The sequence below is a fragment of the Solanum lycopersicum genome, chromosome 4 (genome assembly GCF_036512215.1).
Source record: "Solanum lycopersicum chromosome 4, SLM_r2.1".
NCBI lineage: Eukaryota > Viridiplantae > Streptophyta > Magnoliopsida > Solanales > Solanaceae > Solanum > Solanum lycopersicum.
The window spans coordinates 56,500,623-56,527,281 of NC_090803.1; the positions used below are offsets into that span (position 1 = coordinate 56,500,623).

Consider the following 26,659-nt stretch of genomic DNA (forward strand, 5'->3'; position numbering starts at 1 on the left):
ACTCTTCATTCTTATTAGAAACAACCATAGTAATCTGGTACAATCATCAACTATAGTAACAAAGAATTTATGTCCATCATAGGTAGGGGTGTTAAAAGGACCCCAGACATCAATATGCAATAGCTGGAAGGAAGAAGTAGAAACAGTAGTACTATTTGAAAATGGTAATCTATGTTGTTTTGCCAAGGGGCAAATGATACAATTATGTAGATCTTTAGAACATTTACTAGGTGAAATATCTAATAGATGAGCCAGAACATTGGAAGAAGTATGTCCTAGCCTTTGATGCCACAATAAAGCTTGTGTATCTGTGAAGTGACTGTCTTCATGAGCTAAATGTGATGAACATTTTTCATTTGTGTTGAGAGGAGATAAGGAGTTGTTAGGCAGTATATAAAGACCATCATGTTCTCTACCAATCACCTTCACCTGCCCATTGGAGAGGTCCTGGAGAGTAACAAAATTAGGAAAGAAACACACAGCACATTTAAGATCTTTAGTAATTTGTGAAACTGATAGTAAATTGAATTTAAACTCAGGAATAAGAAGAACATTCCTTAGAGTGTTTTGAGAAGTTATATTGCAGGAACCTATATGAGTAATTTGATTTGTTTCACCATTGGGTAATTGAACATTTCTAGGTTTGTTACTAGGAAGTGGATGTTTATGAGTAAGGATATCTGAGTTATGAGTCATATGATTTGTTGCACCAGAATCTATTATCCAGCCATTCTTGATTGATGTTACAATAAGAGCAGCTTCATTACCTGCTGATTCGCCTGCTGAGGAGCACTTAGCTTGGACTACATTAGCATTGTAGTGTGATGCAGATGCTCCTTCTAAGTTTTCTTGCTGCATATTAGTTTGTCCAAGCATGTGTAGAATCTAATTATATCGTTCATGCAACATAGTCATGCCTTTTTGATATTCAACATGTTCAGTGTTTATTGATCCTCTTCCATAACCCTGACTTCTTGAATTTTCACCTATATCACCATCACTTACTGCATTGTGAGCAGTAATATTTTGCCTCCTGTCATTGTTAAACCTTCCTCTTCCATGATACTCATTACTCGATCTTCCTCTCCCCTGATATGTATTGTTAGGATTCCTCTTCTTTCTTTCAAATCCTGGGGGAAAACCATGAAGCTGATAGCAAACAGCCTGTGTATGACCTGTTCTTTTACAGTAATCACAGAAAGCATTTGGATCATAGCTAGAATTGTTGTAGGGTCTTGATCTAGGCACCATAGCATTAGTATTGTTTCCAGAAGTGAACATGGCATTTAGTTCAGAACAATTAGCACTACTAGAGACTTGTGACATGGTTCTCTGGCTTTCTCTTTCAATTAAGATTGAATATGTTTTGTTCAATGAAGGTAGAGGTATCATCATCAATATATGTCCTCTAGCTTGTTCATATGAGTCATTCAACCCCATAAGAAACTGAAGTAACTTCTGATTGTGGACAAATATTTCACAAATTCCCTTGAATTTACACACTCACAACTTGGAACAGGAGTTAGACTATCATATTCTACCCATAGTTCACGTAATCTAGAGAAATATGTTGAAATTGAACTAGTACCTTGACTCACAGTAGCAATTTCTTTGTGTAGTTGGAAGATACGAGATCCATCAACTTTATCATATCATTCGGCCAGATCTTTCCATACAGATGCAGCATTTGTAGAGTAAACAATACCTCCAAGTAACTCTTTTGAAACACAATTCATGATCCAAGATAATACAATCGCATTGCATCTTTCCCACAGGTTTACCAGATTTGGACCATATGCTTCCTTTTTACATGAACCATCGATAAATCCCAACTTATTTCGACCTATAATTGCAATCTTTAATGCTCGACTCCATACTGAGTAGTTATCAGCTCCAGTCAATTGAATTGAACTGAGCAATACACCAGAATTGTCAATGGTGTTCAAGAACAGAGGGTGATTATGGCTTAGTTTTTCCGGCAGCTCGTTATCAATTGTTGCCATGGATTCGTCTGTTGCTTATGTAGATGATACGCAGTGATTTGAACAATCGTTTACTGCCTCAAAGGCTTTGATACCATGAAAACTTTGAAGAGTGAGTAATTTGCAATGTGCAGATTCTCAGATGAAGTTTAGAAGAAGAAGAAGAAGAAAACTCATCTCTGTATTATACAACTTGTTAAAACTTTTCTACTTGTAACTAACATGTTTAGTTAGTATTTATACAAGAAAGAGAAAGAATATTTTTGTAACTACTTTAACTACCTATTTGCTAACTACTCCTCTAATTTCTACTAATTACATAATGAACCTCAACTTACTAAGTAATACCATCTTTAATAAAATTAAACAATATTCCTTTCAAAAAACTGAACGCTGCATGGACTCTCCAAAAATCTGAACATGTTCAGAGGCTTATGACAAATGGCATCGAATTCCCAAACTCAAAAAGTCATGACAGGTATTCTCAAAGGAGAAATCCATTTGAAATCACTCTTTACCACTAGAAATCATTTCTTTCATTTTAATGTTCATAAGTCAGCTTGAATTTTCTCAAGAATCACAAGACTTTCCACAATAGTTAACAGTATCACATAAGCCTCCACGCAGGCTGACGTTACAATAAGGCATCAATCGAATTAAAACAGGGTTATAAACACTCACCCACTTCTAAGGCACATATGACTTACTACTCATTTCATAGTTAACTTCCTAAGAACAAGTTAATAACTCAACTCGGTCTAAAAAGTGGTATAGCCAAACCTACCTCAAGGCCGAAACTTCACCCAAACGACTCTAGCAGAGGAAATCCTCAACCACACGCTAACCGGAACATCCTCAACTATCAAGAATGGAAAGAGTTTATCATAGTGAAGGGTTTTGAAGTTGGAGGGTAAATAGTCCAAAAAATCACTTTATAAAGTGAAGGGCAAAATCAGATTTTTAATTGAAATACACTTTCCACAAGCCAAAAGGAAACTGTGGTTTAAAACCCCATAGAAATGAGCTTGAAATCACCATTTTTCTCTTTTGAGAAGAACTTCTAAAGTCTCTACTTAAAACCTAGAAATCACTTAACAATCGATTACCAAAGGTTTGAAAATGGGGTTTTTGCGAGAAATCCGGAATTTGACTTCATTCCAAGTGAAATTTACTTATATATTTGAACCCGTTCGTCTCAGTCGTTTTTGCTTTCATAAATTAATATTGATGTATATGATATTTGAATTTTTGGTTTAAGTCATCTACCGATATTTCACTTAAACACCTTAACATGTCCATTTTCCTATTAGACACTTCAACCTTACAAAATAAATACTTATCAAACATTTTTCTGACACCTAATTAAAAAATAAAGTGCGTGCAACACACACGCAGTTGATATGGCAAAATAACAAATTAAATTACGACATGTGGCATTTTAATTTAATTATCTTAAATAAATGAAATTAAAATACCAAAAAATCTAAATCTAAAAAAAAAAAAAGAGTTTCAACCAGGAAAAAAAAAATCCACCTCACCCACCCCACACACCCCAAACCTCCCCTTCTTCTCTTTCCCTTAAAGATAAACCTTTCCACCATTGTTGTTGTTCATCTAAAAAAAGTGAAGATTTTAACATATACTAACTAAGAATTTTTTATTTTTGTTTCTCTTTATCCCGTCTTTTTGTTCCTATTTGGAATTGATATTGTTATTTTTTACAAAAAATACGTTATAATTAATTTTGTTTCTACTTTGTTGTGGAAGAAGAAGGGGTTTTGTATGCGTCACCATTTTTTCTAGTAAGGAGATGTGGATGATAGTCTTCGTTTTTCCCAGCAAAAAAATATGGATGGTGGTATCCATTTTTTCCGGCAAAAAAGATGTCAAGATATAATTTTAAATCTGAAAAATTAAAACAATGACAAGAAGAAATATGATAAAACAAACATATTAAGGCTTGAAATGTAAGGAATAAAGTGATGTTTGGATTTATTATTGTCTTGGAATTCTTATGTTAATGTTGGATTGTTATGAAGAAATAGGAGCAGAGGTGGTGCAATTTTGAAAAGGAGGATTTGAAAAAAAATTGTCTGATTAAATGATTCACGCGCTTATTAAGGCGTGAATCTCACTTTTTTGCCACATGTACACAACGTGTTTAAATGGTTCAAATTCAAAACAGTCCAGGTGTTCAATAGGTATAAGTCCTAATTAAAGTGTTTAAGTGAAATATATGGACAACTTTAAGGGGCCGTCTATGACCTAAGCCTAAAATTTTTGTATAAAAGTAAGGGCAAAATAATATATCAGCTATGTATAATAATGACATATTTATGTATAGAATTATATTGGTTCAGTTTGGTCTGATTATTTCTTGAATTTTTTGAATAAATTAAAATCAAATCAAATATTTATTATTTTTTAAAATCTAAGACCAAACCAAATTTATTATAGTCGATTTATTTAATTTGTCTGATTCGATATTTTTTATTTCAATCAATTTTTATTCAAATTGTGAAGGCGTGAACACCCCAGCTCAAATATACAAGTATTATAAAGGCACATTTTCTAATACAACAACTTTTACATATAGCAAACATAAAATTTATATTTGTATGCTATAACAAAGTTTGCATAATTGTGTTCCATAGCAAACATAAATATGTATAATTCGCTATACATATACAAAGAAACCAATTGTATAATTCATTATACATATACAAAAGAAAACAGTTGTATACAAATTAATTGTACTGTTTTGTGTACGTATAAAACGAGAAAGAGAGAAAGACAAAATAAAATTGGGCAGAGAAATATTTGTATTGTATTATTATAAGTGTATAAGATGAAGATATATGTATTTTCAGGTGTATAATTATACAATTTTGTCTCGCTTTATACTAACAGAAATGCAATATACATTTTGTTTCTGTTTGTATAAGCGATAGAAGCGAGGGTAACGAGCAAGATTTGGGAGAGGGGAGAGAGGGGAACGAATATATATGTATATACAATTTTTCTCGCTTTATACAAACACAAACGCATTTTATATATTTGTATTTGTATAAAAGTGTGTATGTGAGAGAGAGAGATGGAGAGAGAAAGGTAGAGTGACGAGTGAGAGTTTGAGGGAGAGAGGTGACTAATAAACAATTTGTTATAAGGTACAATTAAATCAAAATGTGATTATAACATTTAATTTATTTTATTAATTTGTCATTATATGTCATGCTTAAATTCTGCACAATGAATTATAATACTGGACAACTGACTATGAATTATATATATATACATTTTGATAGATATTTATGAAGGACAACTTACACACTTTCTAAATGTAATGAAAGATAAATCAATAATGTATATCATACTTAAATTTTGTTTAATAATTGATACATACAATAAGCTATAAAAATTGTGTCGAGCTCTAATTAATGAGGTAGAAAATAAAATAAGGTAAGTCTGGCAGTTACAAATTAGAACATTATGATAATTTTGTTATCACAGAGATAGAATATTTGTACAACGACTAAATCCGGTAATAATTTTATACATTATATTTGAATGTTAAAGGCATTTAAATCAAATCTTTTAAAACTGGAATCCTAATTATAATTCTTTTGTTATTATATAATTCAAATATTTAATAAAATATAAAAATAATCTATAATTTTTCTAAAAATAAATTGATAGCATACTTTTATAGTCCACTATTAATAGATACTAATTAATTTGGAGAATATTTGTGCAATGGATAAATTTGGAATTAATATTATTGAATTATATTTGAATATTTTTCATCATTTAAATCTTAGATTTAGACAATCATATTGCATACCATGTTTGGCTAAATAACTATTTCTTTTGCACTATATATATGTATAAAAGTTATTCAGAAATATAATAAAAAACAAAGATGACATTGATATATATAACTCTATGCTTCATTATTTTAGTTTGGACCACCATTGCCTTTTGTTTGGTTGAAGGTTATGGATCTAGTAGAAATGCAGATCTCGTTCTTGAGGTATAAATTTCATATCTTTTATGACAAAGTTTATATGTCGTTTTATTTTAATGAATAATTTATAGTGAAATTGATTTATGTTTGCAGACTATTCACGGAGATATTTATGATTGTGTGGATGTTTATAAACAACCAACTCTTTTGCATCCAATGCCGCACAAAGAAAGAATCAAGGTGCAAGATTTATACTCATACAACTTGATTGATTTTTCTTCTTCTTTTCTTTTGACAAACAAAAGCTGATAATACTCAATTCTATTGTTTGCAATGTTTTGTATTTTTTATCTCAGGTGGAATCAAGTTTTGAAACTTATGAATTTCTGAATTTTGATATAAACAATTTATACATTTTTGGGACAATTTGAAAAGAAAAATATAATACTAGTAATTCACATAAGATGTTTTCCCAAAATGTTATTGATTTTTGTTAGAAGTTTAATTTATAGATCCACGCTAGTTATCATGATAGGGTTGAGTTAGCCCCAATTTATTTCTCTATAAGATATAGTTAAATTCATAATAAAAATCAGATTCTTAACAAACTATCCTTTAGCGATTTTATATAAAAATCCAATCAAATAGTGAAGTCATGAATCTTGTTAAGAATGTTGAAGATTTAATATATAATTAAGTATAAAATTAATGTTAGTATATGTAGTGTAACTTTTTGAAACAAATAGTAATATTTTTTGTTTATTTGAATATAATTTTACTTGTATTTTCTTTGAAATTCATTTTTTTTTTGCACGTATGGGGATTTTCAAAACAACAGATGACAATTGCTAAGGAGCTAGAAAAACAAAGGTTAATCAAAGGCGAGCGATTGCAAAAAGCTAAAAATATTTATTTTAAGGCAGAAGAGTTTTGGTTGAATAAAAAAGGTTGTCCGATTGGAACGGTTCCTATTCGACGATTGACAGAAGAACAACTCCAAAATGCCAAAGATGCCACCTTAAGTATATCCCTTGCTGAAGACATCATCGATGTAACTGCTTCTTCAATTATTATTAAAATTTTTCATTAATAGTCCAATTTCAAATGGTTAAATTTAATGTAATAGTTTGCAGGAATTAGTATGAATGCATCTCCAGAAATAAAAAGTTTTACAAGTGCCACAGCCACTATTACTTTGTATAATTTTTATGTAAATGGAGCTGGCCAATATAGTTCCGCAGCAATATTTCATCAAAGTGCAGATAATGCCCCAAATTTCGAGCAAATACAAGCCGGATGGATTGTAAGTTTTTTTAAAAAAATCAATGATTTAAACCTATAAAGTACTTTTTTTGATGATTCGATTTCCTAAAGTCATGATGTATGTTTGATTTAGGTACATCCACAACTATACGGTGATAGCCGGACTCGGCTATACTCTCATTGGACAGTAAGTGTATTAGAAATTAATTGTTTTTTTTTCTAAAAAAATAATTCAAAATCACTTAAAATAAGTTTAGTTTCATTTTTTTTAATTAAATAGACGGATGGCGGCCAAAAAACAGGATGTTACAATAATATTTGTCCAGGATTTGTTCAACTTGACACTGATGTACCCATAGATTATGCATTCCCAAAAATCTCTCGGCCAATGTATGATGACTATGAATTGGAAATTCAGATATACAAGGACGAAGGTAAGTAAGTTGTAATTAATATGATTTTTTAATAACAAGTATGTTGTTGTTGTAACTCTGGTGTTATTTATTTTTGCAGACTATTATCTTTTGTTTCAGGGTTTGTTTAGCATTGGTTTTTGGCCGGAGACCCTTTTCAATGAATTAAGAAATGGATCGCAGGTAGTGCGATATGGAGGACAGGCGTTTACACCAGCGGGTCAACAATTTAGTCCCCCCATGGGAAATGGTAATTTTGAGGATGGCAATCCACACACCACTTGTCATATGCGTCAAGTCATGTATGGAGTGGGCAATGATCAAGATGTTCAACCCGATGAATCGTTGGTTCAAACGCATCAATCTAGATGTTACCATGAAGGAAGTCAACATAATGCTCATGATGATTACTGGGATTATAATTTTGTATTTGGGGGTGCTGGTTTTTGCTAAGATGCATCAACGGTTTGTATTGTATTGATATATAAAACTAAGAAGCTAATTATATTAGTTCTTGCAATTGCAGTTGCAATTTATTTTGGGTGATTCAGTTCTTGATGTGCCTGTTAGTGGAAACATATTTATTTCAATTCAAGCTCTTCACTTAATAATTAGCTAACAAGTAATGTGATTTTTGCATCCTAAATAAGAGAATTTTTTCAGTTTGAGCTTAGGAATAGAGAAAACACTTTCTCTTGTAATAATGGTAAAATTTCAAGAAATACGGAAACAAAGATTTTTTTGTTCCTTCATTGCCCATTCACCAGGTAATTGTTCCTCAACTTCTCGGAGCCACTTAAAATCTTACACCTTCACTGGACTTTCAGTGTGTTATGTCTTGTATGGCCTGCTGGATTAATCTTTCTGTTGCTGTCTTCTGACGAACAAGGGAAGTGTGACGAGACTCCAAATCAAATCCAATGCTGAGAGAAAGAACAGCGTGGTGACTTCTACCCTTGCTCGAACAATGGTACGTAAAAGTTGTTTAATGTATTAGAAATTAATATCTTCGCCTTCAATTCTTCATCAATTTAGTTTGATCTTAACTGTATGAACTGCTAGCATCACACCATCATTTTCTTACTGTTGGTATCTATCTGTAGGTTACATCAGAGAATTTGAGTATGTCGATGATCATAGTTACGGGAAGATTGTTGTCGAACTGAATGGAAGGCTAAACAAGTGTGGTGTCATTAGTCCTCGCTTCAATGTTGGAGTCAAGGAGATTGAAAGATGGACTGCTAGATTGCTCCCTTCCCGACCAGTATAGTAATTCACTTTGTTCCCTTGATCACTTTCTGGTTATCTCCAAATTGAGCCGAAATGATTGTTGGGGTGAATGTCAAGTCATAGTCATATTAGCTTGTGAAATATTAATTTTTGATTCCTTCTTTGCCGAATCATGAATTGGCTTGCTATTATGGGCGTTTACCAATGTTTCATTGTGAAATTTGCAAAAACTAGTTTTGTTTCAAAGGGAAAAAATGATATTTGAAAATTATTGCTTCTTCTTCAGCAGTAAAAATCTTGAGTACTCGGGGCAATCATCTTTGTAGATGCTAGCAGTTGAGGCTCTCCTGTAAAGAAAGCATGATTTTGTATCCTATGGAATCTGTGCTGTCCATGAGAAGTGTGTTTCTTTGTGGATTGATATGTATTTGATACTTGTGTTTCTTTGTGGATTGATATGTATTTGATACTTGATACTAAGCAAATGAAATTGCAGATATTTACTGCAATCACGGATGTAGTATAACACTTTTAGTTGTTAGTCAGAGTAAACTCTGTATATTGTCTATTTTTATGTTTTGATGTTCACGTATTGACTTCAACTACCTCAGCTGGTATCATGGACCTTGAAGAGGCTAGTAGAAAGAATGTTGGTGGAAAAGTTCTTGGTTTCGTCATGTTGACAAGGATGAAAACTTCGGTTTTGCTGTTGGTTGGCTCGTTATAGCTTCTGTTTTTCTCGTGACCATCAAATTTATTGGAATTTTTGAGATAATTATCAGTTTTTGTTGAAACAACTTGCTGGTGCTTATTGCCTTATATTGACATCTAAATTTTGTTGTACATGTACATGTATGTACATGCTTGTGTTTTTTTACTATCTTTTTTCTTCTAGTCTTGTTAGTTTCTAGAGAGCAAGCATACATGTTAAATTTGTAGTGAGTTTGTGTTTATAATTCCATATTGTGTTGAAGTATAACATTAGCATAAACCGTGAATCCGATCAACTATTTGGTGATTGGGGCTAAAATCATGTATAGACAAACTATTCTTGTTTGTTTTTAGAGCCGTCAAAATGGGTTTGGCCCGCGAGATCAGCCCAACCCAATTCTTGAAATAAGTGAGGTTAAGCTTAATATTTTTGGCCCATTTGCGAACGAGACTTTTTAGCTCACCCCATTTGACCCGTCGGCCTCTTAGGCCCAACCCGCAAGCCTTAGAGTTTCTTCTTCTTATTTTATTTTTTTTCTTTCATTCCTTAGTGTAAAGAAAAAAAAATTTGAACTATTTTTTTTGGTTTATATTTGTAATTTAATTTTTATATTCGAAGAAAAAAATTTGGTCATCTATAATAAGTTTTACAAGAATGTTAGTGAAACATAAATAAATTTGATTATCAAAATAATAGTTCTAAATTACTCATTGAAACGAAAAAAAGTCAAAAAATATGTTTGACAAGGATCAAAATTTTACTCATATTGGATTATAGTTTTTAGATAAAAATAATAAAAAATTAGATTAGAATTATTATTCTTTCATTTCCGTTAGAAGAAAAGAATATATGTAAGCCATTTGTTTATAAATAGGGGTATATATGAGTCACTTTCATAATAAGGGATATATCAACTATAAATGACAAAGTTGAGGGGTATATTAGACTATTTTTCCTTTATTTTTTTTTAGTTATTGCTCTCAATTAATTTTATAAAGTTATATAGCTGACGTGTTGTCCAATATTACTAATCTTCTACGCGAAACTAACAAATTAATCTAAATAAGAAAATTTTTCTGTTTCTATAAAAAAAATATTTGATCAATGAAACCAAAAAACAAAGATAGATATAAACAAAATAATTTTTTTATTTTTAAAAAAAGACTGGTAAAATCATATTAAAAAAATGTAAGTTGTAAGTTTATAACTTATAAGTATTATATGCAGCTCAAAATAATTTTATGCTTGTGGTCTTTGCGTCTAATTTTGGAAAAATACCCAAGTACCTCCTCAATCTATGCCCGAAATTCCAGAGACACACTTATACTATACTAAGGTCCTATTACCCCTGAACTTATTTTATATGTAATTTTCTACCCCTTTTTAGCCTATGTGGCACTAGTTCGAAAAAAAAGTCAACCATCGTTGGGCCCACAAAATAGTGCCACGTAAGCTAAAAAGGGTAAAAAATTATTAATAAAATAAGTTCAGGGGTAATAGAACCTTAGTATAGTATAAGTGTGTCTCTGAGATTTCGGACATAGATTGAGGGGATACTTGAGCATTATCCTCTAATTTTTAATAACCTGTCCAAATTCAATCTAGTTAACATGTTTATTTGACTTCTATCCAAATTGAAAAGAATTAAAGTTTCGTGCATATGAATAGATAAATTTTATTCCCTTTTCTCCTCAGTATATATTTCTCCGCTTCATTTGTTGGTGAAATGTATGAAATAACTGTTCTTTCTTTAAATTTACTATAAAAATTTTAATTGACTCTAGAAGATTTAACTTCTTGAAAAGATTGGGTTTCTTTCATCTTTTTTCCTCAAAAAATTTGACTCGTATTAACTCTTTAGAGAAGAAAAATGTCAATTCCAAAGATGGGGCATGAAAGCCAACATTACCACTGTTCATGGCACTTTCGTTGTCCATCACATTACTCAGGTTTTCCTTTTTCAAAGCCTCATGCCGATATTCCCATCATTTTAGGTAAATAAGTTAAATATTATTAGAATAATTTAGTTTTTAGTAATTCCTTTCAAATTACAAGCCTTTTACTAATAAATATTTTCTTTTTTGATTAATTAATTCTTCATAATTTCGCTAGGTGAGTGATGGACGAATGATGTCAATAATTAATCATAATTGTGATGGACGGGATTTCTATATCAGAATCACTTAGAATAGATTACGTCAAAATGATCATAGAACACTACATCTTCGAGACGAACCAACATTCAGATTATTATTATTATTATAATTATAACTATATTATTGCTGTAATGAATATTAACAAGACGAATGACATGCATAAAATTACAATAATACCAAGGAAATTACATATCCTTTTCACCACCTCTTCTTCCCAACTTCTCCTCCAACTACGATAGTAGGAATTATTTATATGTATTTTGTAATTTTGTGTTCATTTTTTTTTCGTACGACATCCGTTGTTTGGTATAGACAGATTAATAGGTCTCATAGAAGAGCAATGGTCATTCCCATGTAAATTGTGGTACTTATAATAAATTTTTTTATATTTATGCTTACCTTTGAAATTACAAATTGTACCCCAAAAAATATGTAAACATCATTTATATATATATTTTGTATGTTGGATATGTGTAAACTTATGTCCAGTGATACATAAAATATGCACTAAATCAACATATACACCTTTCTCGTATAGGAAATCGAATTAAGGTTCAGGATACTAAACGAATGGTAATTGTTGAGTTTAAAGGAGGATTAATTTCATGAAAATTAAAAAGATCCAGTTTGCTGGAAAAATTTCAAATACTTCCACGATAACTAGGACAGATATTTCGTATACCAAATAAAACTAGCATTCAATTTATCGATCTCTCTTCTCTCACGGATTATTAATGAAAATAAAAATTAACTTTAAGGCACCAAATCAAATACAATTTTATAACATAACCACTCTTTTGCGATTTGCTTCACTTTTTTTTTCCTATCCTATAAATAGAAAAAGTTGAAAAAAAGAAGAAGTAGCTGCTTTTGCTTTACCCAATCCCCATATCACTCAGGTGAGGTAACTAACCGAACTCTCACCGTTTGTTCCGGTTACCCGGTCAACCTTTTCTCCCAGATCTCTTTCTCTTCTCGATCGGTATATTCAAAATCATTCTCAATTATTCTTCTATTGCTTTTTACGATCCAGGTCTGCATTCCTGTCGGCTTTTAAGAAAAGTTATCGGCGACGGCAACATGACATCGACGAAGCTTAACATTACTGCCGATTCGGCTTCCATTCCTCCCAATTTACACAAAAACCTATCTCATCTCTCCTCTCAACAGGTTTTTGGATTTAAGTTTGTACAATGTCTGTATAGTTCTAATAAACGAATTGAATTGAGAGAATGGGAGTGATGTGTGTGTAATTTTTAGGTAGAATTGGCGAAAGTGTTGATAGAGATGGGGCAAACTCACTTGTTTCAGCATTGGGCGGAACCTGGAGTTGATGATGATGAGAAGCGAGCTTTCTTTGATCAGGTTTTCTTTTTTAAATAATTAGCTAAACTGGCTATACCATGATGGACTTTTAATTTTTAACCAGACCCACTTAATTAAACTTCTCTGTTCAGGAATTTTACTTTCATGTTGTTGGATATGTAATGTATCCCCAAAGATAAGAGGAGTGATTTCCTCCGCAGTAGTTTGAGTGAGAATATTAATAATGAAGAACCCATAAACCCAAAACAGAGTCTATGTTGGTGGTCAGTATTACTGGTGGATTTCGGATTACAGGCAACATGTCAAATTGGTATTGAAAATATGGTGCTTAGGCAACTCTCCACCTAGGATAATCATTGGTCTCTTCCTGGGACCGAACGAATTTTACTATGATGTCTATGACTAGGCCAGGATTGGAATATTGAGATCTCACTGTTCCTTTTAGATGGAAATATAGCATGTCACCCAGAGAGCAATTGGTCAAGTCAGAACAGGAGACAGGCTTTGAATTATGTGTTTTTTTTCCTGTTAAATAATTCACTGACCAAATAGGATTTTCAACTGAATTTTAACAGCGTAAACAATTTTGAACTCCTATTAGGTAGTCGTGGTAACTTACATGGTGAATTTCGCCATTTCGAGATGATAAGGTTTTGGTTTGCAGTTCAGCAAATAAAAACTTGATCTTGTTTGTCGTTTGTAGTTCATAGATTATGTGGCAATTTATGAGAAGTATTTATTCTTGATTAATTATTCAAGCGATAAAGTAGTCTAAAAGGAGTTTTATTGTCTTTGTTGAATATTGTACAGCTGTTTATCATGCCACTCTTGTACTCCGGAAATGATATCATTTCCTGTTGGGCTTGTTTCCATGTCTTCTATGCTTGTATTCACTTCTAGTTCAATTTAATATTTATGAAAACTGAGGTGTTATTGTCTGTTTCAGATTGCTAAACTTAATTCAAGTTACCCTGGGGGGTTGGCAGCATACATTAACACTGCTAGGAAGCTTTTAGCTGATTCAAAGACTGGAAAAAACCCGTATGATGGTTTTACACCTTCGGTAAGTAACTGAATCCTATGTTACTGCTTCAGCAAAAGTTATTTCACTAATTATCATTCCGTAAGAAGCAACTTCAACTATAACTTTTTTCATCAAGAAGCACATAGCTCAAGTTGTGTTTTTATCTAAGTTATTGAATTGGGTGAATGTCTTAAAGTTGCAGTCTGGTTTTTATGTCTGTTTGAAATTAGTGCTGGTGCTGCTTATAATAGAAAAGTCACCCTTCACAAATCTCATGAATACTGTTCATGCTGCTACTTTTCGCCTGTACTATTCATGCTACAGTAATTTATTCTGTAGATGGAGTGAGAAAAATATGAAACCACTTACATACTTCTTAGGTACAACTGCAGCAGATAGTTGTGGTTAACTTTACATTAGTAGAAGATTCCAAAACTACCTCATTCACTTTGGTGATAGTTGTGGTTAATTTTACATTAGTAGAAGATTCCAAAACTACCTCATTCAGTTTGGTTAGGTTGCCGTGCCTGTTGGTCCTATGAACAAATTGAAATGCATAGTTTAGCAGATTTTGGCTTTTTTAGGTGCTTTAACCCTTTGTTGAAGGTCAAACTAATGAGGTCATGCTTTTTAATCCCAAACTAATTAATTCTTTTTCCATTTCAGGATATTGTGATATATCTCTCCTAATTCAAAATTGGAACTTTCTATTTCAAACTAATTTTTTGCTTTAATATTCTTTTTTGTGGACTTCTGAAATTGAGATGATGTCATTTCATTTTTTTTATATAAAAATTGTACAAGGCTTGTTATCCAACTATTCGTTGTTTAAGTTCCAACTCTAACTCAATTTTTGTGAAGCAGAAGTTTCCACTCTGAGTCAAAAGAAAACCACGTTCACAGTTTTTAAATGGATGAATGAGGGTGGATAGTGCGTAGCCAATCTTAGCTTTGTGATTTGAAATTATCAAGTCTTTTGGACTTAAATTTCCTCTCAGCATACTTTTTGGTAGCTTGTTATAAAAAAAACTTTGACTACTGATCAAAAACCATTTTGATCTCTAGCGTTCTGGATAAACTAGCAACACATTCCCTTGTGTTTCTTCTGAAATATGATGGCTGATGCTCGATATGGTCAGGTTTTAATTACATTTTTCTTGCTCACTCCTCTGATTGCCTTGAAAATTTGGAAAATAATGGATCGCCTTATTAGTACTTATATTACATGCACTTAAAATGTAGAACACATTGATGCTCTGCTCTAGATTAGTGATGCATTCTAAGATGGATGTAAACTTCTGCAGGTTCCATCTGGAGAGGTTCTGAAATATGGTGACGATAATTTTGTTCAATTTGAGGAGGCTGGCATCAAAGATGCACGGAAGGCTGCATTTGTGCTTGTTGCTGGAGGCCTCGGAGAGCGTCTTGGGTACAATGGGATAAAGGTAGAGCACGTAAAGCTTTCATGTGGTTGGTTTAGAAATTGTTCTAATTTTGTCTTTATTAGGCAAAATGTGCAGAATCTTTTGCGACTTGATTGATAGTTGTGGTCTTCCATTTCACCATGTAACTACTAATCTAAGAATTTGTGGCTGCATAAGATGGAGTTCTTCTCACAATTCATTCTAATTATTTGCAGGTGGCCCTTCCTAGAGAAACAACTACAGGGACATGCTTCTTACAACATTATATCGAATCTATTCTTGCTTTGCAAGAAGCCAGTTGCAGCCTTGCCGGAGGTTGGTGAAGTGCATGCTATATTTTGTAATTATCCATCCGGGATGAAGATTACTATTAAACTTCTTCTTGTGTTATCCCAAATTTTCACTAAACCGCTAGCCAAGTAAAGCAACAAGTTAAAGGTGGAAATCCCCAGCCCCGTAAGGTATCCCTCAACTGTTGTGTTAGGGGCTCAATAAGTAGGTTGGGAGGGATTTTTGAGCTAGGGGATCCAATCACAAGCTTAAGATTTTTGATGCTGCTTCCAATAATAATTGGCCAGTGTTTCTATTTGTGAGTTGCCTAAGATTTTGATTCTTTAGAAACCTTTTTGAAAATGAAAAGAACAATTTAAACCTTATATCCGAAGTACAAAGTTGTTGGATAGTGAGGGTTCATAGAGCCGACCCAAACTAGCTTGGGATTAAGGTATTGTAGTAGTAGCAGCAGTAGAAGCAAAAAAAAAACATTCGTTATGGATAAACAGCGTGTTAAGAATGGTCTTCCTTGGCCTAGCAAAGATAGTACAAGCTTAAAAGGATTGGCTGAAAAGAATATCTTTATGCATAGAGGTACCTGCTAAAATATCATGTTTCGAGACACCTAAAAGTGTGATACATATCCTTAATGCAATAATGATGTACCTGGCAACTAAAAGCTTCCTTGTAATTAGGCGACTGCCGAGCAGAGATTCCTCTGGCTATTATGACGTCAGATGACACACATTTACGTACTCTGGAGCTCTTAGAGAAAAACTCTTATTTTGGAATGAAACCCACACAAGTGAAACTGCTTAAGCAGGTTAGCAACTGATCTCGCTGAAGAATTAATTCATAGTATCATGACTTACATATTTCTTGATTTTCTTGCAGGAAAAAGTTGCTTGTTTAGATGATAATGAAGCACACCTTGCTTTGGATCCCCGTAATAAATATAGAATTCAGGTGGATAGTTCTATGCTAGAAAATTTTCCTAGATTCTTATATTCAATTGATGTCAGTATCTTTTTAGCTGAAAGTGCTTCTATTTATTTGATTTTCACCCTTGCCTCTGCTTTATCAGACAAAACCTCATGGCCATGGTGACGTCCATTCACTTCTTTACTCAAGTGGCCTTCTTAAAGTTTGGTATGTTTTCACTCCTTCTTGACCATTTTGTTCCATCTTTTTCTTTCTTTTTTGTCATTCTCATCCCCTCTGATGTTATTTGGATGAACCAATGATCTAGCCCCTTTTAGCCTACATAATGTTAATCAGTTAGAGAAAGATGGATACCTTTATGAACCCTAGCTTGTAGCGTATCCATCTTCAAAGTAAAAAAAAAAGAAAGAAAGAAATTCATATTACAAGGCTTTTTTCTCATCGTTTTGCAGAAATAAAAACTGATGTTAAACCTTTTATGTAGTCTGTATCTAAAGCACTAGTGCATCCAGTTTGTATTGATTTTTTAAGAGGTGCTTTCACTTAAAAAGAGAAAGAGCGTTAATGTATTTCTGTTATTTGATGCTCCAAATGTTGTGCAATCTAGGCATGATGCAGGCTTAAGATGGGTCCTTTTTTTCCAGGACACCAACGGTCTACTTTTCAAGGTTGGATGGATGCCTTTTTCTTTTTTGTTTCTTTTTGTTTTTTTTCATTTGTATCATATTCTGCTCATGTATGTTAGGCCAATTTTATCAATCTGTACATTTCATTGTCTTCCAGGCAATTCCCGCAGCACTAGGCGTCAGTACAACAAAACAATACCATGTCAATTCTCTCGCTGTTCCTCGGAAAGCAAAAGAAGCCATTGGTGGCATTACCAAGCTTACTCATCAAGATGGTGCGTAGATAAGTAGTTTACTTCTTTCTACCTTTTCATCTTGTAGTGGCCCGGGGAAAAGGTCAGAAAAGAAGTAAAAAATGCTGAAAAGAAATGGAAGCAGGGCTCATAGTACGGGCTTCTTTTTTGTTCAGTTGTTTATTACAATTATATTTTAGTTGCAGGAAGTGTTAAATTTAATGGGTGTCATGGGCAGTTTCCTGCTTTCGTAAACTGAACTTTGCAAAAGTTAGTAGCTAAATCTATAGCCAAAACTCTTACCAGGTCGCAAAAATATTAGGATACTTGAAAATGTCCAACAAGTTGGTTATGCTAGTTTTAGTTGATCATCCATAAACTTCCAAAAGCATTGTATTGTGAAGATAACTGTAGACGAGGAATATCAGGATCTGCATGTTTATTCCTGTTTACTTCGGTACCTCATGCTCCATTTGTACAGGGCATAAGTGGGAGAAGCGGAGAACATATAAATATCATAGATGTGCTATAATTGAGCAAAAATTGATTCTAGAGATTGTTCAAAAACTATGGATCTCTCAAAGGCATTTAATAAGGTGAAGATGAGCGGTATAGATGTAAGAATATTTGTACTATTCTGTAATTTCTTGGTACTTATGAATAGAACTTGACCTTTTCAAAAAAAAAGAAGGTGAACATGAGAGAACTTCTAGTTATTTAAGATAATATAGCCCTAAGAAATTTGTGGACTACGTAACTTTTGAAAGTAATATTCCTGGTTGCTGATATCACCTTTTACATACATACATAGGTGCAAGTGGGCCACTTGCCAGGTATATAGCAATTGATTGACAGTAGGTCAAGCCACTAAGGGTCGTGTTCTCCCTAGCTGAACTAACCCAAACTCCCCTGAGTAGAAATATTTTCTGAATACTAGAGTCAATTTATAAATATTTCAAGCCTTGAGTTTTCTCTTCTGAAAATTCTTGTCACACTGAATTTGCAATTATAATATAAGATAACTCTGTGTTTTTGTGATCCCTATGCCTTATTGGATTAAAATTCTGATATAGCTCCTTGTTGACCATAATATGAAAGCAAACATATTGTTGATCTGATCGGGTTCAAAGTTGGCAGTGGCTGCATCTAGATGAGCTACTTCACTTCAATTTTGTGTTCTGAAATTTGTAGATGTGGATTATGTGATGAATAAATGCTAGAAATAAAGTGTTATCCAGGAGTAGGAAGTCCCTAAACCAACTAAGGAAAGATAACAGTTGAACAATTAAATATAATTATTTGAAATGCTGTAATCTGTAAATAGAAAGGACTAAATTACAATAATTGACCCCATGACCTTTAGCTTTTGACTCAACTTTTTCTTCTGAGGCTTATCTGTCTGTAGGCATGGAGAACCAATTGGGAGTTGATCTGTCGAAGAAGTGAAACAATTTAGACAGGTTGAAGTTGAGTTGTAAAACTAGATAAAGGGTTTTGAAATGAAAATTAAATAGAATAAACAGATACAGTAAAAGGTTTGACCTTTTTTGTGTTTCTTTACAATCCATCATCAGCTGTATCAAGAACAAATACTGAGCTGTTGGGAGCTTGAAGTCATGTTTAGCCATTAAACTGTGATTTGCCAATTCAGACCTATTGTACTCTCCAGAGATTTGGACTTTCATGTAATCTTCCTGCTATGTTTAATTGAATAAACTGGTATGGGCCTGAGATCATCCTATATCAAAGTGGGGGGTCTCGAAATGATTTTCATCTACTGAATTATCAAAATGTATAAAAAAATTCAATTAGTTGCTTCTATGTCGTAAATTCAATTGAGCAATGGCAAATATATGCCGTAGCATGGCCAAGTCAGGATAAGTTGGGCTACTTCTGCCCTATCAAGAGTAACTCATTGAGCACATAAATTATGTTTTCTAACAAGGGTAACATTCTAGCTCTTCTAATGTGTATGTTAACATTTATTTGGAGTCTTTTCCGTTTCATCTGTGATATTCTCCAGGAATAATTCTCTTAGTTTCAGGTTCTAATGTTCTTTTGTGCTTCGGTTAGTGTAGGAGTACCATTTGAGAAAGTTCATGTGGTGTTTGTGCTTCTATCTGACAATTATATCAATTGAAAAATCCTTTCTAAGGTATATAATATTGTTATCTTTCTCAAAAAAAATTCCTCTATAGGGCGAACGATGGTGATTAATGTGGAATATAACCAGCTTGATCCATTGCTTAGAGCTTCTGGATATCCTGATGGCGATGTCAATTCTGAAACAGGCTATTCACCTTTTCCTGGAAATATAAATCAAGTACGTCTTAGTCTTCATGCTGAACTGTCTTTTTGTTCTCTTTCTTGCCATTCTTTTCCCTGCAATGCCTTCAAGTTATTTGCTGTATTATTTTACCTCTTTCTTATAATAGTGAAGACATACCACAAGTTCTTGGAAATTTTGTCCCAGAATGCATGTCCCTGTGGTTACAACTATCATGGAAACCTCTATTCTTTGAGTTTTGTGTAACAAAAACTCCTTAAAAACTTCTAAGTTGACAAATCGGCAGCTTGATCTACTTCCTTTCCCTTTGAACCTTAAGAATATTAAGGCATTTTATTTATGTAAATCAAGAAGATTAGAAAAAGTTGGGATCCGTATTCCTGTACGTAAGAAACAGAGAAAAATAAAATGGGAAAGGTTCCATTACGAACCAGATAAGTAGGCAGACTTCTTTTTGGAAAAAAGTAATAAAATATTGTTTTTAGATCAGCTCCATACTTGGTTTGAAATCTCACTGTGATCTTAGCAGTGGCTTGATTCGTCAATGTAGGATTGTGTCATTAATCTTCCGAACAATGTTTGATGATGAGACTCCTCTACATTCTAGTTCAAAATATAAATTCACCAGAATCAATGAAGTTGGTTTTTAGATTTCTAACAAACACTTTTTAATACTAGAAGATGGTAAAGTCTCTTCTCTGACCTACACTGAGCTTCTGCCTTCTAGTAGCTTAATGTGTCTATTATTGCTTTGCAACGTTAGCAGACTTGAATTTAACATGCAGACTGATTTCAGTAAAAGAACCAAGGACAACATTCCATTATTTTACTAGATTATATTATGGACGTAAATTTTAATAAGTAAGTGCATTTTATTCCCAGACTAGAATGATATGCAAGGGATCGCATGAAAAATTGTAGATGGCAATGCAATAAGAAAGAGGACTAGTAAATTGGAAAAAATATTTTATAAATAGTTATTTAGGCAGAGAATCTCATAAGAAACAGAGAGGTGAAGTGCCCCTTCTTCATGACTGTGGTATAATTTTTGAGCATGTATCTACAATTTACTACGTGTCATGCAAATTATGTTGTAGCTGCCAAGTTCCTCTTTTGGATAATTTTCCTATTATTGTTACTTTCAGTAGAAAAGTAATGTATTGGGTATCTATTGCTATCTACTTTGCAATGCAGTTGATCTTTGAAATTGGCCCATACCTTGAAGAGCTCACAAGAACAGGAGGTGCGATCTCGGAGTTTGTTAACCCTAAGTAAACATCTACTCTTTATGTCTCTACATTTAAGATATGTTCAAAGTTGTGGTGTCATGTCACTTCCTGTTCCTTTAAAAACATGTGCGGCTTTCTTCTTATGGAGCATTGACTCTTTGCTGTAACTCCAGGAAATTTTTCCACGATATAAATATGTAGGTAAATAAACCACTGAATTTGATATGCTGGTAGGAATGAGAAAACAAGTTGCAAATGAGCTGAACTTCACTGTCATAAATAAAAATACTGATCTACTTCAGATGCTTTATATCCAATATGTTCTGTCACTTGTATGACATTACAATATATAGAAAATTGGAGTTTATTATGATCTAATCACCTAGGAATTATATCATTCATGGCGTTCCCAGTTTAATTTAAACCTCTGTTTTGAGAACGAATATTTTAAGGGTTTGTTGCGATCATATGAAAGAGAAGACAGCTACGGCAAAGTCCAAGAGAGTAGAATTAGAGTGTTGTGATGTTACAATTCCTAGTGTGAGGGGAGGTGGTGGAGACTGAATTTGCTGAAAGAAGATACACTGGTCATGGCGTTTACACCTTTTTAATTATCGATCTTTGGCTTCTAGTGGTAGTACCTAGCTTAAACATCATGGTGCCTTGATGTTTCAGGGTCAGCTCTCGTCTTCCTATTCACTGTTTGGTCTGTTGACTTCCCGTGTGTTGTTCAAGTGTACCAAGGTGGATGTCATACAGCAAACAGATTCTTGTAAAGTCAATCTAGCTAAGCTCTCTGGAAGCGGTTATGATTCTTCACTTTCAGAAGCCGGCTGGTTGTTTGTCCTCTGAAGATCTGGAGGAGATCTATTGATTTCAGAATGCAACAAGTACATCTGTTCTGAGGAAAAAGGAACTTCTATCAAGCCTCCTAATCCTTCAGAGGAGACATTGAATACTAATCATGAATACTGAAAGCTAAAACAATTGCTGCAACTGAGAAGTGGAACTAGAATATGTTGAATATCCTCAGCTAGCATTTCATAAGCTAATGAAGGAGCAGCGTGTGCAAACTTTTTTTTGTATTTCAGCCTTACATGTGGGTTTATGTTGCTTAGATGAACACTGGTATTGCAGTTTGTTCACAGGGATATTCTGCACAGCACTTTTCTGGATCCCATTTTCTGGGAAGGTTGATATTTGTCATTTTGATAAGACTGGAACATAACATCGATGACATGTAGTTCTCAAAGGTTGGTGGGTTGACTTGACAGTGAGGATTTAGAAAGAGAAATGGTTCCAACTCATATTCTGAAAATTCTTGCATATTGCCATTCTTTTTTTGTTTTTTTGGACAACAAGCTGGTGGATGATCCTCTCGAAAAGACTGTGCTTAGAGAATTGATTGGGTATCCAAAGCAGATGCAAAAGCCATAATAAAAACTAGGTGAAATCTTCCTTCTTTCTTAAGTCTTAGCAGTAGAATTACCTGATACTTGTGTTGGTGGGATGGTGAGAAGTAGCAGGTACCTGGTGAAATAGTTGAGGTACGCACAAATTGGTTGGACACCTACTGTCAACAAAGAAATATAAAAGGGGGAGGTGAAGCTGTTCAGATTGCGATTAAAGCGATTGATTAGAAGCTCCAATATCATAATTTATTTGTTAATCTGATGTCATTTTGTACATGTTTCTTGTAAGTTCAACAATTCAGGGCATATGTGTTTTTAAAATACTATCTTTGTGATTTCAGAATCTGCTTAACTTCTTTCTGACAGATTTTTGCATCTCCTTGTAGGTACAAAGATGCTACCAAAACTGCTTTTAAGTCTTCAACTCGTCTTGAATGCATGATGCAAGATTATCCTAAAACGCTACCTCCCACAGCTAGAGTTGGATTCACTGTAAGTAGAAGATATCAGTACTGCTTTTGGCTTTTGATTATGTTACATATGCTGTGAGTCATCTACTGTCAAGTTATCCAAGTGAGGGGATCACACTGCTTTTTACAATGACTCAGGTGATGGATGCTTGGCTTGCTTATGCACCCGTGAAAAACAACCCAGAAGATGCTGCCAAGGTATGATCAGCTGCTTTCTGCATTGAAATAATTCTGCTATCATATGTAGGTAAAATAGTTTCAGTAAATAGCAGATGTCTTTAAATTGGGGCTGGCATAACATTTTGATTGCCCTGACAAAATCCGTCATCCTCTACTTCTAGTTCTTGCTTCTCACTGAAATATCTGATGATTTAATGCTGACTATATATAACAAATATATCTGTCCCTAGTGGTTGATGTGGGCCCTTCCTTGGCTGCATTCTGAAATTTTTCACCACACAGGCCATTGGAATGAAGAATTGTTGCTTCTGGCTTTTTCTTTCTTGGAACTCGACGGTTAATTTTATATCAAGTAGTTAGCAAAAAATTCCTATTTAGGTCGTTATTATGTGTTTTCTCGAATGATTTCGGCTTCAAGCTCTTCTGCGGAGTTTAGATCTTGTGCATTCTTGTCAGATGCTGTAATTTAGTTGTGTAGATATTAGGATCACCACCAAAGTATGTTTGTGGAGGCAATATTTCTCTTTGGTCTTTGAGATAACATTGTGGAATTTTTTTCTCGCATATGCAATCATAAGCTTAAATTAGTGGGCAACCTTCGCCAAAACTTACGCTAGAAGTGAAAAATGCAATGGCATATTTCTTCCACTTTACTTTTTCCTCCTTTGTTTTAGCCAGAGTCCTAATCCTCTTTCACCAACTAAAAGTTGAAACTGCTTACTGACATTCTTAACTCTATTTTTTGACTTGTATTTCATGGGCTTGACATTTTTTAAGTCTTTCTGGTACTAAAAACAACTGTAGGTTGTTATTGCTATTGATGTGATTTCTTGTGGTTCGATTTCTAACTGTTTTTCAATTGTCTTCCCTTACAACAAAAGGTGCCAAAAGGAAATCCTTACCACAGTGCCACTTCGGGAGAAATGGCCATATATCGCTCTCACAGCCTCATTCTAAGAGAGGTATTTCTTTCCTTCTGGGATTTCAAGATGAAAATTGAACTTCTTTGGAGTATTTCTTTCTTGACTATGGTTATTGATACGTTATGCACCAATTATAGTGCAAACCTCTATAGGAGGCAGTATAAGGAAGAGATTGCTGGAATCTGAAAGAAGCTTTTTTGGCTTTTACTATGTCCTTGTACTTTTTAAGAAACACGTAAACCAACAGTAAAGACGCTAGAGTAAAAAAGACAGCAGAAACTATGAGAAGAGTTGCTAGTCATTACTGATTAGAAAAAAGTAAATCAGAATACTTATTTAGTCACATTTGTGAATGAGTGGCAAGCAAACCCAAACACAAGATTACACTTATGACTTGTGTCCATAAGATCATTTTGTTTTGCCCCATGATAAAGATTTGTCCTGCAATCTATTGCTTCCAGACCTCCTTGGGCTTGGCAAAAAAGATGGCAAGTGTGTTGATACTGTAACTTCTATTGTGATAATATGAAAGATAAACTATCAACTCTTGAAACACTTTACTAATTTTTCCTTTCATAGTAGTCACTGTGTCAGTTTCATATGAGTTCAGTTGGCAAACCTGTGACTATCTAATATTGTGCATCAATTACAAAACATCTCTTTCTATTACAGGCTGGTGTTAAGATAGATGATCCGGTTATCCAAGTATTTAACGGGCAGGAGGTAGAGGTATGGTCTCGAGTTGTATGGAAGCCGAAATGGGCGCTTACTTTCTCAGAAGTAAAACGTAAAGTGAGTGGAAACTGTTCTATTTCACAAAGGTCTACAATGGCGATCAAGGGGAGTAATATTGCCCTTGAGGATCTTTCCCTGGATGGGGCTCTCATTGTAGAGGCTGTTGATGGTGCCGAGGTATATCTCAAGTCCTTGATCAATTTAGTTATCCAGATGACTATATAGGGGTGTATCAACTCCAATGACGTCTCTTAATTGATACATCATGCCTATATGATTGTAATTGATCCACCCCTGAACTCAAATTTTCTGATGAAAATATTAGGTTGATATTTGATACACATGCTGATAATTATTTGTGTTTTAACAGGTCAAAGTGGGAGGTTCCGTGCAGAACAAGGGTTGGACAATTGAAAATGTCGACTATAAGGATACTTCAATACCAGAAGAAATAAGAATCAGGGGCTTCAAATTCGACAAGGTAGAGCAGTTGGAGAAAACATATACCGAGCCCGGTAAATATTCTTTGAAGCCATAAGATTGACACATTCCATACTCAGCTTGAAGATTTTGAGCTCAAGTTCTGAAAGGTTGGCTAAACTGTTGATATTTATAGCAGATTTTGTTGCTTAGTTTATGTTTCAGTCTTCTTGTAACATTGTGACATAGGTGATGTCTGTTCTTTCACCTCCAATCATTTGTAACTTAGTTAATGGTTGAAACATTTAGAAACAGAATAAGGTCATTGGTTGGTATTTATTTAGTAATAAGGCCTTTTCGAAGTCTTGGCGATTGGCTAATGAGAAATTTTCTTTTGCATAAAAGATTTAGCTAGACTAGGATGTTTATGCTTCCTCTTGTCTTGGTATAGTGCACTAAATTTGCATTGAACAATTGTTCAATGGAGAATTCATTGTTCACTCTTTGCATTTGGAATGAGAGCATTTTTCCTGCATGTAGTAGTGTTTAATTATTGATATTTTACCTGCAGTAACTGGCTGGCCAGGTGGAGGGACATTTATTAAAGTAACAAGAATCCATTTACTATTACAACAACTTTAGCTTCATCGTTTCTTCCGGTTGATGTGAGGGGAATATTGACGGTTCCAAATCGAATCGAAATTGATAATTAGGAAAAAAAAATATTGGTTTATTAATAATGAGCTATTGATTTTGCAGTTTTCACACGGGTTTTGATTTTTTTTATTTTCAGATTATTAGTTCTTAAAGGTTTGAAGTATTTTCTTAGCATATTTTGAAAAAAATAAACATATGCAAATACTATTTGGTTATATCAGGTTATTGACTATCAGAACTAATAGTACTTGCTTGATATTAATCAAATTTTGAAACTGAAAACTTGGCAAATATTATTTGGTTTTGTAACTTGTCATATTATTTAATAAATAATTTTGACAAAAAATTAAATTTCCATATATTTTGAAAAAAAAACTATTATTTGGGATAAATTCTATTATTTTGGATTTTTTTATAAAAAGTTAAAAGTTACCCTAAATTTTATATTTTATAAAAACGCTCGTCATTTATAGTTTTGAACTTCGGTCCTAGTCTTTTATGCTTAAGTTATATAGTTTTGTACATATTTTATACGATTTTCGTTTGAGCTTGCACTCCAAATTCACTACCCATCACAAGAGCAATAGTAGTTTTTTCGTATACAAATAAATGGTATAATATTTTTATTTTCTTCCCTTTTTATCATATTCATATCAATTGTATTCACTATCATAACTTTCACCAAATATGTACGTTATAAATGATAATGTGATTATTTATAAATATTTTTATTACTTTATAGTACTTATGAATATAAATTATATTTCTTTAAAAATGA

General features: G+C 33.4%; 2 protein-coding genes across 6 annotated transcripts; both read left to right on the forward strand.

Moving 5' to 3' along the window:
* The first annotated feature begins 5,859 nt into the window (after positions 1-5,859).
* Positions 5,860-8,180, forward strand: LOC101268861 (protein neprosin-like). Its single transcript, XM_010321403.3, has 7 exons — positions 5,860-6,012; positions 6,100-6,186; positions 6,785-6,997; positions 7,073-7,249; positions 7,343-7,396; positions 7,490-7,643; positions 7,723-8,180. The coding sequence occupies exons 1-7, from the start codon at positions 5,902-5,904 to the stop codon at positions 8,073-8,075; spliced, it is 1,149 nt and encodes a 382-aa protein (XP_010319705.1). The 5' UTR covers positions 5,860-5,901; the 3' UTR covers positions 8,076-8,180.
* A 4,322-nt stretch (positions 8,181-12,502) lies between these two features.
* Positions 12,503-25,989, forward strand: LOC101247010 (UDP-sugar pyrophosphorylase). 5 transcript variants are annotated; one of them, XR_011220416.1, is made up of 19 exons: positions 12,503-12,624; positions 12,754-12,890; positions 12,981-13,085; positions 13,993-14,109; positions 15,375-15,515; positions 15,710-15,809; positions 16,463-16,590; positions 16,662-16,733; positions 16,852-16,916; positions 17,317-17,377; positions 17,493-17,610; positions 19,767-19,891; positions 21,050-21,126; positions 22,883-22,988; positions 23,105-23,164; positions 24,028-24,108; positions 24,742-24,981; positions 25,175-25,394; positions 25,796-25,989. XR_011220416.1 is itself a non-coding variant. In XM_069296448.1 (18 exons), exons 2-18 carry the CDS (start codon positions 12,801-12,803, stop codon positions 25,340-25,342), a joined length of 1,854 nt encoding a protein of 617 aa, XP_069152549.1. In that variant the 5' UTR covers positions 12,503-12,624; positions 12,754-12,800; the 3' UTR covers positions 25,343-25,759. The 5 variants fall into 5 exon arrangements, 3 of the variants coding, with proteins under 3 accessions (XP_069152549.1, XP_025886549.1, XP_019069120.1); XM_069296448.1 differs by lacking the exon at positions 25,796-25,989 and having other exon boundaries at positions 25,175-25,759; XM_026030764.2 differs by lacking the exon at positions 25,796-25,989 and having other exon boundaries at positions 12,517-12,619; positions 25,175-25,759.
* Positions 25,990-26,659: the final 670 nt, after the last annotated feature.